The sequence below is a fragment of the Mustela nivalis genome (genome assembly GCF_964662115.1).
Source record: "Mustela nivalis genome assembly, chromosome: 11".
In the NCBI taxonomy this organism is placed as follows: Eukaryota; Metazoa; Chordata; class Mammalia; order Carnivora; family Mustelidae; genus Mustela; species Mustela nivalis.
In genome coordinates, this window is record NC_139030.1 from 4,830,057 (window position 1) to 4,844,676 (window position 14,620).

A 14,620-nucleotide genomic window follows, 5' to 3' on the forward strand; every position below is an offset into this window, starting at 1 on the left:
TCAATGACTTAATACTCTGTTGTATGGATATATATTACTTGTTTATTCATCCATCAATTGATGAACTTTTGAGTTCCTGCTTTTGGACTCTTTAATGCTTCATTGAATATTAGCGTACATGTTTTTATGTGGTTATATGTTTTTAGTATTCTTGGGTATATACCTGGGTATACTAGTCCCTTATCAAATATATGATTTGCAAATATTTTTTTTCAGTCTGTGGATAGTCTTTTTACTGTGTTGATATAGTGTCCTTTGATGCACAAAAATGTTTATCATTGATGAAAACCAGTTTATTCATTTGTTGCTTCTGCTTTTGGTGTCACATTTAAGAAACTGTTGCATAATCCAAGGTCATGAAGATTTATACCTCTATTCCCTTCTAAGAGTTTTATGAATTTAGTTTTTACATTTATGTCTTTGATCCATTTTTTTTTTTTTTGCATTTTATATGAGGTAGGAGTTCATTTTCATGCTTTCGTATGTGAATATCCAGGTCAGTGACATTACTGAAGACTGTTCATGCACTGTTGTCTGGACAACTGTGTCAGAAATCATTTGACCATAGATGTTCGGGTTTATTTAGGACTCAGTTCTTTTCCATCAATCTCGATCCTTATGTCAGTACTCCCACTGTTTTGATTTTGTAGCTTTTTAATAAACTTTGAAATCTGGATATGTGAATCTTCCAATTTTTTCAATATTGTTTTGGCTCTTCACGGCCTCTGGTAGTTCCATATGAATTTAAGAATCAGCTTTCCCAATTCTGCCAAAAAATAAAAAAAAGCCAATGGGATTTTAGTAGAGATTACATTGAATCTATAGATCACTTTGGAAATATTCCCATCTTAAAAATATTGTCTTCCATCCATGAATGTGGGATGCCTTTTTGTACATTTAGATCTTCAATTTTATTCAATAATGTTTTATAAACAGTGTATATAAGACTTGTGTTTCTTTAAAAGCATATTCCTAAGTAATTTATTCTTTTTGGTAAGTAGAACTTACTTTTTATGTGATTAAAAAAATTCTTATTTCACTTTTATCATAGTTAACATACAGTGTTAAATTGGTTTCAGGTGTACGATGTAGTGATTTAGCAGTTCTGTATATTACTCAGTGGCCATCAGGATAATCCTCTTCACCTGTTTCACTCATCCCTCGGGCCCACCCACAACCTTTCCTCTGGTAACCATCTGTTTGTTCTCTGTAGTTAAGAATCTGTTTTTTGGGTTGTCTTTCTTTTTTTCCTTTGTTCCTTTGTCTTGTTTCTTAAATTCCACATATGAGTGAAATCATGTGGTATTTGTCTTTCTCTGACTGAGTTATTTCAGTTAGCATTATACTCTCTAGCTGCGTCCACATTGTTGCATATGGAAAAATTTCATCCTTTTTAATGGCTGAATAATATTCAAATGGAAATTATTTTTAATTTCATTTTCATAAAGTCATTACTAGTATGTAAAAATACTAATGATTTTTTAAAAATCTGTTCCGTCTGCAACTGTGTGGAACTTGTTCATTAGCTCCAATAATGTTTTTGTGAATTTATTATAATTTTTTTTATACAACATCATCACCTGCAAATAGGAATGCTTTCACTTCTTATCGAGTCTGGATTCCACTTATTTCATTGTCTTGCCTCATCTTCTGAATAGAACCTGCAGTTCAGTATTAAAAAGGAGTGGCAAGACTAGCCATGCTTGTCTTTTTTCTAATCTCAGGGTCATGCCTCTAGTCTTTGACCATTAAGTATGATGTTAGCTGTGGCTTTTTCATAGTTGTTATTAATCAGCTTGAGGAAAATTCCCTTCTGTTCTTAATCTTTTGAGTATTTAAGGCAGTTGGATTTTGGCAGATGCATTTTCTTTGTTGAGATGATCATTTGGTTTTTGTCCTATATTCTATTAATATTATTTGTTACATTGATATTTGTATGCTGAACCTGCTTTGCTTTTGTGGGATATATCCCACATATTCATAGTGTATAATCTCTCTTTTTTTTCACGTTCTAGATTAGGTTTTTCTAGGTTTTGTTGAGGACTTTTATATTTATATTCACTTGAGTATCTAGTTTTCTTGTAATGTTTTTGTCTGGTTTAGTTATCAGAGTAATACTTGGTTTCACTACTCTTTCTCTCTCGTTTAATAACTAGTAGTAATTTTTCCTTAAATGTTTTAAGGCATCTGGTTTTGACTTCTATTTGCAGAAAGTTTTTCATTTCTAAATCAATCTCATTAGTTTTTATATTGAATTCTGATTTCTAAATTTCTTCTTGAGTTAATTTTGGTAGTTTCTAATAATTTGTCTATTTCATCCAGGTAATCTAATTCATTGGAAATATAGTTCATAGTATTTCCTTATTTTTATTTCTGTAAGGTTGGTAGTAATGTTGTCTTTAATTCCTGAGCTTATTTGTATCTTTTCTCTTTTTTCCTTGCTTAATGTAGCTAAAATTTTCTTTGTAGAAAACCAATGCTTTGTCTCATTGATTTTAAAAATTTATATTGTGTTTTTATTTCCTAGTTTATTTCCACTCTAATCCTTATTGTTTCCTTCCTTCTGCTTACCTTGGGTTTACAGTGCTCTTCTTTTTCCAGGGTCTTAAGGTAGGTGTTTAGATTACTGATTTAAGGTCCTTGATTGAAGGCTCCTGCTTGCATGGTATCTTTTTTCATCCTTTTACTTTCATTCTGTTTTGCCTTTGAATCTGAAGTGTGTGTCTGTTGTAGACAGCATATGGTTGGATCAGTGCTTTTTAGTCTTTTGTGCTAATCTCTATTCTTTAAGAGGTTTGTTCATTCCACTTATGTAATTATACATGGGTAGAATTACATCTACTTTATATTTGTGTTTTATGTGTGTTAGGTCTTTGTTTCTCATTTTTCTGTTATTGCTTTCTTTTGTGTTAGATATTTTCTTGTATGCTAATTTATTTCTAATGTTCCTTTTGCATCTTTTTTCTAGAATTGACTTGGGATTAAAATTAATAACTTAAAACAGTGTAGTTTGGGTTGATACCAACTTAATTATAGTGGTATACATACACTTTTTAATGTAATTCCATTCTCCTTTTTGCTGTCGTTATACAAATTATATTATTACATATTATGTGCACAGCAAAACACTTTATCTTATTGCTCTATGCAGTTTAAAAAAAAAAAAAACCTGTGTATATCTTATTGTTGCTTGTGTAGAAGAGAATTAACATAGTGGGCCTCACTGTGTATCCTTAGAATGAACTGCTCTAAGAGGTCCACCCTTGGTTAGCATCTGAGAATTTACCAGGGTCCACAACTGCCTAAATGATAATAATGATTCACCGTGCCTAAGCTCCTTCTACAAACAATATAGTTTTTGCTGAACACCTGCTTTTCTTCTGGGAGTTAGGGATTTTGGTATGTGCTAGGCAGAGGATACCTATTGATCAGTTCATAATAAGACCCTTGCTGAGTCTCTAATCTTTCCTGATTGGTGATGTTTTACATGTGTTGTCATAACTCACGGCTGGGTGGAGGGCAAGAGGAATCGTGTCCTATGTGACTATTAAAAAAAGATCCTTAAGAGCTAGTCCTAAACTTCCCTGGACTTTGTCCCATGTGCTTTTTCCCTTTGCTGATTTTGCCCTCTATCTTTTTGGCATAATAAATTACAGCTTGTTAGTGTGAACTGTATTGCTGAGTCAGTTGAGTTCTCTGGCAAGTCATAGAAACTGGGTGTGGTCTTAAGTACTCGCTTCATACTCCTGTAACAGATTACCACAAATTTGGTGGCTTAAAACAACCTAAGTTTATTGTCTTAAAGTTTTGGAAGTCAGAAGTCTGAAATGAGTCTCACTGGGCTAAAAATCAAGGTGTCAGCATTGCCAGACTCTGCCAGACTCCTTCTGGAGGCTAAAGGGGAAAAATCCATTTTTCTTGTCTTTCTCACTTTCTAGCAGTTGCCTGTATTCTTTAGCTCATGGCTATCCTGGTCCATCTTCAAAGCCAACAGTGACAGGTCAAGCCTTTACTATGCAGCATCACTCTGACATTCACTTTCCTGCTTATTCCTTTATTTATAAGGATCCTTGTGATTATGTTAGGTCTGACCCCAGTAATCCAGGATAATTCTCTCATCTTAAATTTGTTAATGTATCATATCTTCAAAGATCTTTTTGCTATGTAAGGTAATATATTTGCAAAGGTTCTAGGAAATTGGATATGGACATCTTTGGGGTGGACCATTTTTGTACCTATTACATTCACATATAGAAGAAATGAAAAGAAACAAAAAACATTTTTGCGGTTTTGGTTTTTTTTAAGATTTTACTTATTTATTTGACAGAGATTACAAGTAGGCAGAGAGGCAGTCAGAGAGAGAGAGACAGCAGGCTCCCGGCTGAGCAGAGAGCCCGATGCGGGGCTCGATACCAGGACCCTGGGATCATGACTGTGAGCCAAAGGCAGAGGCTTTAACCCACTGAGCCACCCAGGAGCCCCTTTGCGGTCTTTTTTTATCTTTAGATATGTAATTAATTACCATTACTTTCTGCATGTGGATTGGATTTGCCATCCAGTGTCCTTTATATTTTAGCCTGACGAACTCTTTTTGTATTTCTTATAGTGCAGGTCTAGTTGTAATGAATTCTCTGTGTTTGTTTGTGTAGGAATGTCTTAATTTTTTTTCTGTTTTGCAGGATGGTTTTGTTGGATATAGAATTTTTGATTGGTAGTTTTTATTTTTTTCTTTCAGTACTCTGAATGTTACCCAGTGCTCTCTGCCTTCTTATGTTATCAACAAAAATCATTTAAGCATCCCTGGTAAATGATGAGTTCCTACTTTATTGCTGCTCTTAGATTCCTTATCTTTTAACGGTTTGAGTGTGATGCATCTTTGATTTTTATCCTTCTTATAGTTTGTTGGACTTCTTGGATGTGTAAGTTGTTTTTTATCATATTTAGAAAGTTTTTCACTTTTATAAAAATATTCTTTCTGCACCTTTCTTTTTCTCCTCTTTTGGGACTCCCATTATGCATAAGTTGGTGTGCGTAATGGTTTCAGATATTATGTTTTCCAACTGAAATTTCTGTCTGGTTTCTTTTTAAAGTTTTTGGGTTTTTATTGATATTCTTTGTGATGAGTCATCATTCTCATACATTCCTTTTAGTTCTTTGAACATATTTAAAATAGTTGATTTATTTTATTAAAATTTTTTTAAAATTTTTATTTATTTTTTAAATTTCTTTTCAGTGTTCCAGAATTCATTGTTTATGCACCACACTCAGTGCTCCATGCAATATGTGCCCTCCATAACACCCACCACCAGGTACACCCAACCTCCCACTCCCCTCCCCTCCAAAACCCTCAGTTCCTCAGAGTCCACAGTCTCTCATGGTTTGTCTCCCCCTCCAATTTCCCCCAGCTCCCTTCTCCTCTCTCTCTCTGTGTTAAAATTTTTAAAACATTTTTAAAGATTTTATTTATTTATTTGACACAGAGAGAAAGATCACAAGTAGGCAGAGAAGGGGAAGCAGGCTCCCTGCTGAGCAGAGAGCCCAATGCGGGGCTTACTCCCAGAATCCTGAGACCATGACCTGAGTGGAAGGCAGAGGCTTAACCCACTGAGCCACCCAGGCCCCCATAAAATATCTGATTTAATCTCTCAGTCTAGGTAGTTCAACATTTGGGCTCCCCTTACAGTCAATTTCTGCTCATCCCTCCCCCACTCCAGTGTATGGGTCATATTATATTTATATATCTCAGAATTTTTTCTGAAGAAAAAAAAAAGTATGCCACCTCTGGAAATCAGATTCTTCTCCAACTCCAGTATGTTTTAATTGTTCTTACTTTTTAGTGACTTTTGGGCACTAATTGTTTAATGTTTGTATTTTGTGTTGTATGTGGTCACTGAAGTTAGTTTAGTTGTTAGGTGGAAGCCTAGGGCCGTCTTTGGCCTTTCTTTATTTTGCAACAGTTCTGGGCATATATGTGACTTTGAGTCCCAGGAATCTGTTGGAGCTATTCAGAGTTCCTTTCTGAAATCTCATTCCTCAACTTGGCTAAAACCTATTGTTTGCCCCAACAGTTCTCCCCTCTCTCAGACCGTTTAGATATGCAGCAATTCTTTTTACATTTCATCAAACCCTCCAAGCTCTTTGCACTGGAAGAACTTTAGTCAAGTTAAATAAATTCTGCCTTTCAAGTTGGGTCTATTGAACAACCACTCGATAGGTTATATGGCATTTATTTTTGGAATCAGACTTTGAAGTTCCAATTCCATTCTGCCCTCTCCAGTGGTAGTCAGGCTGCTTATTTTCACAATTACTGTAGACTGTTGGTTTACATTGCTATTTTTTTTTAAAGATTTTATTTATTTATTTGACAGAGAGAAATCACAAGTAGATGGAGAGGCAGGCAGAGAGAGAGAGAGGGAAGCAGGCTCCCTGCTGAGCAGAGAGCCCGATGCGGGACTCGATCCCAGGACCCTGAGATCATGACCTGAGCCGAAGGCAGCGGCTTAACCCACTGAGCCACCCAAGCGTCCCTACATTGCTATTTTTGAGCCAGGGGTAAGGGTGGGAGATACAAATAGGGACGGTCAGAGGCTCTCTTTTTACTAAGATTGTTAAATGCTGCTCAGGTTGCTACAGGCCTTTTGGGTAGTTCCAGAGTTCTGAAAAAGTTGATTCTGACATTTTTTTTCTTTCTTGGAAGAGAATTTTTGTAGATATTTACTATATTTTTAATGTTCTCCTTTTTGTCTTTAAAGGTAATGACCTTTTCTACTCATTTTATATCTGCCGTGTAGGAATTTATGGGGTTATTACTAAGATTTTTGACCTTGCTGGGATGCCTGAGTGGTTTAGTGGAGTGTCCAACTCTTGGTTTTGGCCCAGGTTGTCATCTCATGGGTTATGAGAGCAAGTCTCAAGTCGGGCTTTGCACTCAGCGCAGAGTCTGCCTGAGATTCTTTCCACCTCTTCCTCTTCTCCTCCCCTGCTCTCTCTCTCTCCCAAATAAATAAATAAAACCTTTTAATAAAAAAGAAAAGATTTTCGACTTTGGGCAAGTGGAAGAAAAAAAGATTTTTGACTTTGAAAAATTCTGTTGTTTTTTCTAGCTTAGACAGGAGCCTGAAAAATATTGAGTTAAATTTAATATGGACTATGATAATGATCCTTAGTTCATTCTCAATAATTATCTTGCAAAAATAAAGCACCTTTCCCCAGTAAAATATATAAAGTATTAATACTGTATTTTTCTCGTTAGTGTTATTTATTCTGATTTTTTTAAAAAAAGATTTTTATCTACTTATTTGACAGACAGAGATCACAAGTAGGCAGAGAGGCAGGCAGAGAGAAGGGAAGGGAAGCAGGCTCCCTGCCAAGCAGAGAGCCCGATGCGGGGCTCAATCCCAGGGCCCTGGGATCATGACCGGAGCTGAAGGCAGAGGCTTTAACCCACTGAGCCACCCAGGCACACCTTATTCTGATTTTTTGTGTGTGGCTGCCTCTTCTATTTCTATTACTAATGTGTTCATCTTTTTTCCTCCTCAGGAAGTAAAGAGTGCTGATGGAAGAACCATTTTCTTAATTTTCAAATTGTTGAGCTGGTTGCCGTGATGGGTGAGTTCAAACCAAAAGCAACTTTTGTCTGTAATTAAGGGATAAAATGGGGAAGAAAAAATTTTCTCGGTGTGCATGAAGAACACTTTTATAAAGAAGTTTTATGATGTAGACTTGTATAATGTTTTGTATTTATTTACTTAATAGATTTTTGATTAAAACACTTTTTGAGTTAACTTACAGATTTGGAATGACCATGTCATGCAGGATATCCTAATAGGGACATTCAAAATAAACTGCTAAAATAGATTGGGACTTACTTAGATTCTGATGTCCAGAGAGAATACTAGATGAAGAAACCTGACTTTTTTTTTTTTAAGATTTATTTATTTATTTATTTATTTGACAGGTCACAAGTAGGCAGAGAGGCAGGCAGAGACAGAGAGAGAGAGGAGGAGGAGGAAGCAGGCTCCCTGCTGAGCAGAGAGCCTGATATGGGGCTTGATCCCAGGACTCTGGGATCATGATCTGAGCTGAAGGCAGAGGCTTTAACCCACTGAGCCACCCAGGTGCCCCAGAAACCTGACTTTTAAATTGCCCTTCATTTGTATGTCATCTCACTAAGAAATTACTTTTATTCAAATGGTCCTCTTTACTTTTTTATTAACATCTATAATAGAAAAAATGTACTCATTTTTTTAAAATAAGGAAATTAGCATATATAAATGTGATAAGAGATTTAAGCCAGGCATGAACTTTTCCAGAGTGCATGTAATTATTACTACTTGGAGATTCATGCTTAAGAAATTTATATATTTGGAAGAAATTTAAAGTTCATGGTTCATGATCCTTTCACTCAGTTTTAGGGGTTCACCACTTAAGGATTCACCACATTTTTTCTAAGGAATACATTTTTCTTACATTATTACCATTTAAGTTGTTAATGGCTGAGATCATTAAATAGTCTGTTAAATGTTTGTAGTCTTGTTGAACTTCATGGTGAGGAAATTCAGGAAAACACTTCCAAATATCATTAGGTCATTATCCACAGATAAAGCTTTTTGTTTCTCCCTTGAAGTACTGATGAAAAACTCTAAAAGGAATTTGTACTTTGAACATAAATGCCAAATAATGATGAAAGTCTTTTATTTTTCCCCCACCCAACTTGCTTTAATTAAAATTTTAGGTGTTCTACTGATATGTTTTTTTTTTAAGATTTTATTTATTTATTTGACAGAGATCACAAGTAGGCAGAGAGGCAGGCAGAGAGAGAGGAGGAAGCAGGCTCCCTGCTGAGCAGAGCGCCTGATATGTGGCTCGATCCCAGGACCCTTGGATCATGACCCGAGCCGAAGGCAGCGGCCTTAACCCACTGAGCCACCCAGGCGACCCTCTACTGATGTTTTATTTAGGAGTCATAGAAAGTAATTTGTTATGATGGGACTGTTTTGACACTATACTCGGATGTTACATTGTTAGAAGAATCAGAATGGCTTTATTTTGCCTGTAAATGTCACACCTAGTGTGAAACTAGTACTTGAGTCTAGGGCAGTTTTAATGTTATTTGTCTTCAGTTTTTTTTTTTTTTTTTTTATAATTTTTAAAGATTTTATTTATTTATCAGAGAGAGAGAGCACAGGCAGACAGAATGGCAGGCAGAGGCAGAGGGAGAAGCAGGCTCCCCGCTGAGCAAGGAACCCGATGTGGGACTCAATCCCAGGACGCTGGGATCATGACCTGAGCCGAAGGCAGCTGCTCAACCAACTGAGCCACCCAGGTGTCCCTTGTCTTCAGTTTTTAACTTAAAATTTTATTTCACCAAAATATCAGTGTAGGCATTCAAAATGTCCTAGATGCATTTTTTTGTGTTAAATTAATGCATTTTGCATTAAATTTCATGATCAATTTTGTGTTTGATATCTATGATAAATAAATATTGAAATTACAATCCTGTGTATATATTATTTTTAAAATACTCAGATGATCAGCAAGCTTTGAACTCAATCATGCAAGATTTGGCTGTTCTTCATAAAGCCAGTCGACCAGCATTATCTTTACAGGAAACCAGAAAAACAAAAGCTTCATCACCAAAAAAGCAGGTATTTGTTTTAATATTTTAATAAATACATATTGTTGTTAAATGAGTTATTTGTCATGAATATCCCGGTCTTAGAGAGGGTTTGTTAAAGTGTCTTCTCGTTTACACTTTTAAGTCAAATATTTTGTTGTTTGTCATACATTTTTTTTTTCCAAATGGGTGTACTAGAGTATCATTTAACATGGTAATTGCTCTCTAATGATGATATTTCATCCATTCTTAAAGCATTTAAGATAAGCAAATTGTTTTTATTTTAAAATAGTGTATTGTATTTATAAATGAGCATTATTTTGATTTTTATAAATAAAATTTGTTTGGGATGTTGAACACAAAAAGTGAGAGTATAGTATTCTATATTTCCCTTTAACAGACTAGCAAGTGTCTCATACCCTTGGTGCTAACACCAAGAGATTGTGGTATTCTTTGCTTTCAGCCCAGATTCAACAGCACCGTTCTCAGGTCGGCTCTTTTGTGGACACAATCAGTTAATTGGAGTTCACACTGAAAATGAAACATCCTTTCCCCTTCCTCTATTTTAAATGAGTGACAAAGGTGGGGGGCAGGAAAGGAGTGACTAAGAAAAAAAAAATGACCTAGAAATTCTAGAAATATTATCTGATCTCCGAAATGATTTATCGTTTCATTATAGAATGATGTTCGAGTCAAATTTGAACATAGAGGGGAAAAAAGGTAAGGAAAGAAACATTACATCTTAGTTTATTGATTTAATCAAATGAGTCATAATTAAAGCCATTAAGGGTTTTTTTCTGGACTTTAGTGGAGGTTCATGGCTTACAAATTGAGAGTGGAATAGTCCTTGGTAATGTATAACATGCACTTAGACTTCAAATAGAATCTCTCAGAATTTAAGTTAAACATTAGAAATGATTAATGTTTTTATTTTACGAAATAAAAAAGGTCATTGTATAATGCAGCCTTTAAATATTAGCATTCCTTTTATTTTTACTTGGAGGAAATTAAATATATTTCTCCTCATTGTAATTGTATAATTCCTTCAGATATATAGAATTTATGTACATGGAGTTAACATTCATAATTTTGTTTGAGAGACCTCAATCATATGATGTGTATTTAATTAGTAACGTTGAGAAAGAGAGTTGGAATGATGGCTATAAATTAATCAGCAAAGGTATAAGCCTAGCCTTCTACTGGGTATCTCTATCTCAGTGTAGTGGTGGTGGGCGGTGGTGGTAATTGACAACAAAATTGCTAACGAAGTTTAGTAGGAGTTAAAGAAGATGGGATTTCATTTCTGTTATTAGTGTCTCATTAAATTCATTTAATGAAAGAGCTATCCATTTTAAGGACTTTAAAAAGGCTCATAAGTCCTATAACCTGAAGAAGTAAATGTGCTTTACACAGAATTGTCTACAAAAATGGGTTATACCAGATATTCCATCCTGTTTCCCCCTATTTATTGTTCTTTTATGGATATTTCCTCAGTTCTTTTCCATTTACTGAGCACTGTTTATTAAGTATTCTAAGTACTGGTCCGTGAAGGAATAAAGACTAAAACAGACATGGTCCTTCCCCCTTACAGAGTTTACAGTTTGGTATAGAAATCTCTGAGCTTAGCTGCATGCCTCCCATGGGCAGTACAGGCCAGTCCTTTACTACATAGGAAGGAAATATTAGAATTTAAAATTTTTAAATACTTATTTGGGGGATATACTTACATGATATATAGGTGATCAAAAATGTTGAGTTGATAAGGATACAGAAATCAAAATTTAAATCCCTAAGGATAAACTTCATTCTTTTTAACCATTTCATTGCATTCCATTATGTAGAAGTCACATAGTTTAATTAATCATTTTCTTCATTGAACATTTTACAATTGCTTTTTAAATATTCATAAAGCAGTTTCAGACTTTATTTTGTATTTCTCTACCAAAGAGATAACTGTTTTAAATATGTTACTTAACTAAGCCTAAGAAAATTAATTATCTTAAAATTCTGTCTGTATAGAATCCTTCAATTCCCCAGACCAGTTAAACTGGAAGATCTGAGATCTAAGGCTAAAATTGCCTTTGGACAGTCTATGGATCTCCATTATACCAATAATGAGGTAAACTTGTACAGTTTAACTTTCAGTTGCTCTTATTTTGGGAAGTAGTATGTTCATTTAAGAGACTTTTTTTTTTTTAAGATTTTTTATGTATTTATTTGACAGAGATCACAAGTAGGCAGAGAGCCGAGAGAGAGGAGGAAGCAGGCTCCCCACCGAGCAGTGAGCCTGATGCGGGGCTTGATCCCAGGACCCTGGGATCATGACCTGAGCTGAAGGCAGAGGCTTTAACCCACTGAGCCACCCAGGTGCCCCTAAGAGACTGTGTTAGGAATATTTATTTAGGGACTGATAAGATTATGGGATGTTAGAGAAATAAAATATTATAAGTAAATTTGTGCATTTTAACTAATTGAATTTTTTTTTTTTTTTTACATTGTGTAAGGCATTTAAAGATGCTACTCTGCAAATAATTGAATGAGAATATATTGAAGCAGGAAACATGTATTATTTAGAAGTTTGCTGCTGGGGCATCTGGGTGGCTCAGTTAGTTAAGTGCCCAACTCTTGATTTTGGCTCAGGTCGTGATTTCAGGATTGTGAGATCAAGCCCCAAGTCTGGCTCTCTGTTTGGTGGGGAGTCTGCTAGAGATTCTCTCACTCTCTCTGCTCCTCACCAAGTTTCTCTCTCAATAAATAATTAAAATCTTAAGAAAAGTTTATTGCTTATCTATGTTTTATTATCACTGTGTATACTTTTTGGTGAATTGTCTTTTTTCCTATACTCTACACTCGGCTATAGAGACAATAGAGCTTTAGTAGTCAGATAAGTTAAAACTTTAAAAGGATTATTTTTGTGTTAGTTAGGACATGATTAGATCATTATGTTTGTGAGTCAATACATGTGATCTTAAGGGCTTGCTCTGGCATTGAGGAGCTCTGTGTTCTGGAAAATCCACTTTTGTACTTTCTGTGAAACTCAGATTGGATTAGGTAATCTCTGAGGTTTCTTTCAGATCCTATGAGTTCTCAAGATCTTGAATCTTAAAATTTTCAGGGACCCAATTTGGTTGATCGGTTAATTTGTTGTTTTCCTCAGAAAATATTTGTTGAATTTGACAAGCCTAATACTATGATTTATGAATTGCAGCTCTTCATGGAGTTTATAGACTTGTGGTAGAAGCAGACAAATAATGAGTTATTCAAATACATGAGATTCTTTGAAGGCCATTATAAAATACTGTGAACGTGAAAAAGAATAAAGGCAAGGCAAGTAGGTGTTCTGTTTAGATAGTACTAAGAACTGAGGTGGTAATATTTAATTACTGAGACTTGAGGTATGAAATGCCAAACTTGCAAATAGTTTGAGGGGAAGAACATTCCTGGTAGAAAGAGCAGCTGAGAAAATTGCCAACAGAGATCCCAAGATAGAAAAGACTACTGTGTTTTAGGAATAGAAAAAGTGCCAATGGGAATGGAGTAATGGTAGAGAGCTTAGTAAAAATTAACTTGAGGAAACATGTGAAAGTGCTTTGCAAATGTTCAAGAATTGTGCAAATAAAATATTTTCTAATATTAGCTTTTTTTTTTTTTTAAAGATTTTTATTTATTTATTTGACAGACAGAGATCACAAGTAGGCAGAGAGGCAGGCAGAGAGAGAGGAAGGGAAGCAAGCACCCTGCCGAGCAGAGAGCCCAATGAGGGGCTCGATCCCAGGACCCTGGGATCATGACCTGAGATGAAGGCAGAGGTTTTAACCCACTGAGCCACCCAGGTGCCCCTAATATTAGCTTTTCAAATGAGTTATTATTTAAAGCAAAAGTATGCTAATTGGTTTTCTAAAGAAACCACTTACAGATGAAAGCAGAAAATATTTTTTTTTTAAAGATTTTATTTATTTATTTGACAGACAGAGATCACAAGTAGGCAGAGAGGCAGGCAGAGAGAGAGGAGGAAGCATGCTCCCTGCAGAGCAGAGAGCCCGATGCGGGGCTCGATCCCAGGACCCTGGGATCATGACCTGAGCTGAAGGCAGAGGCTTCAACCCACTGAGCTACCCACACACCCCCAGAAAATATTTTGATAAAGTAAAAATCTATATTCAAACAAACAATATCCTTGAACAAAGTGATGAGTATCATATTATAGTAATACCTTAAAATTTCAATTTTCAAATACTTTTTGTGTTTTCAGTTAGCCATGAATACCTCTTGTTGCCTGGCCCTATGTTGGCACTGACTATTTCTGTGTGCTGGCCTTATTTCCAGCTGCCAGCCCCTGAGACTGAAGGCTATTTAGAGATATAGCTGTAGGGTCTACACAAAAGTACATGTTGGGGTGTTGGGGAGGTGAGGGAGAATGACACTCAAGAGCTGGGCAGCAGGTATGGTATATGTTCATTTTATTCTGTCTATCCTTCAATGAGATGGAATATACAGTTGAAGATTATTGATAGTTGTCTTTAGGAACTAAGTTTACATTTTTTAAAAAAAAGTTTTAATTCTTAAGTTGTGTAAGCATGCTTTTTCATAGACTTCTCAGGTGCTTTTGTCCTTTATTTATTTTAAAGATTTATTTATTTTAGAGAGAAAGTGAATATGTGTGCATGTGAGCGGGGGATGGGGGGCAAAATGGGGAGAGGGAAAGAGAATCCCCAAGCAGATTCCCTGCTGAGTGTGGAACCTGACATGGGACTTGATCCCAGGACCCTGAGATCATTACCTGAGCTGAAATCAGGAGTCTGGTGCTTAACCCACTGAGCCACCTAGGCACCTTGCTTTTGTCCTTTATAACATCTGACCCATTAGAGAACTAGTGAAAGCACATACCCATATTTAGGGTTTACTTTGGATGGCTGACCCATTTAGTTTATCTGTTTAGAGTTTAATGGTCAAGTCACCAGGGTCAGATATGAGAGCCCCAAGTGGACTGTAGATTGCAGATAC

General features: G+C 35.7%; 1 protein-coding gene across 2 annotated transcripts in view; it reads left to right on the forward strand.

Annotated features, from left to right (window-relative positions):
• MAP3K2 (mitogen-activated protein kinase kinase kinase 2) overlaps positions 1 to 14,620 on the forward strand; it is an 82,638-nt gene that overhangs the window by 37,226 nt on the left and 30,792 nt on the right. For both annotated transcript variants that reach the window (XM_082691083.1, XM_082691084.1), the window contains exons 2-5: positions 7,540 to 7,608; positions 9,529 to 9,647; positions 10,296 to 10,336; positions 11,636 to 11,735. In XM_082691083.1, coding sequence (XP_082547209.1) covers positions 7,605 to 7,608; positions 9,529 to 9,647; positions 10,296 to 10,336; positions 11,636 to 11,735 — 264 coding nt within the window. In that variant the 5' untranslated portion in view covers positions 7,540 to 7,604. The remainder of the gene's footprint in view (positions 1 to 7,539; positions 7,609 to 9,528; positions 9,648 to 10,295; positions 10,337 to 11,635; positions 11,736 to 14,620) is intronic.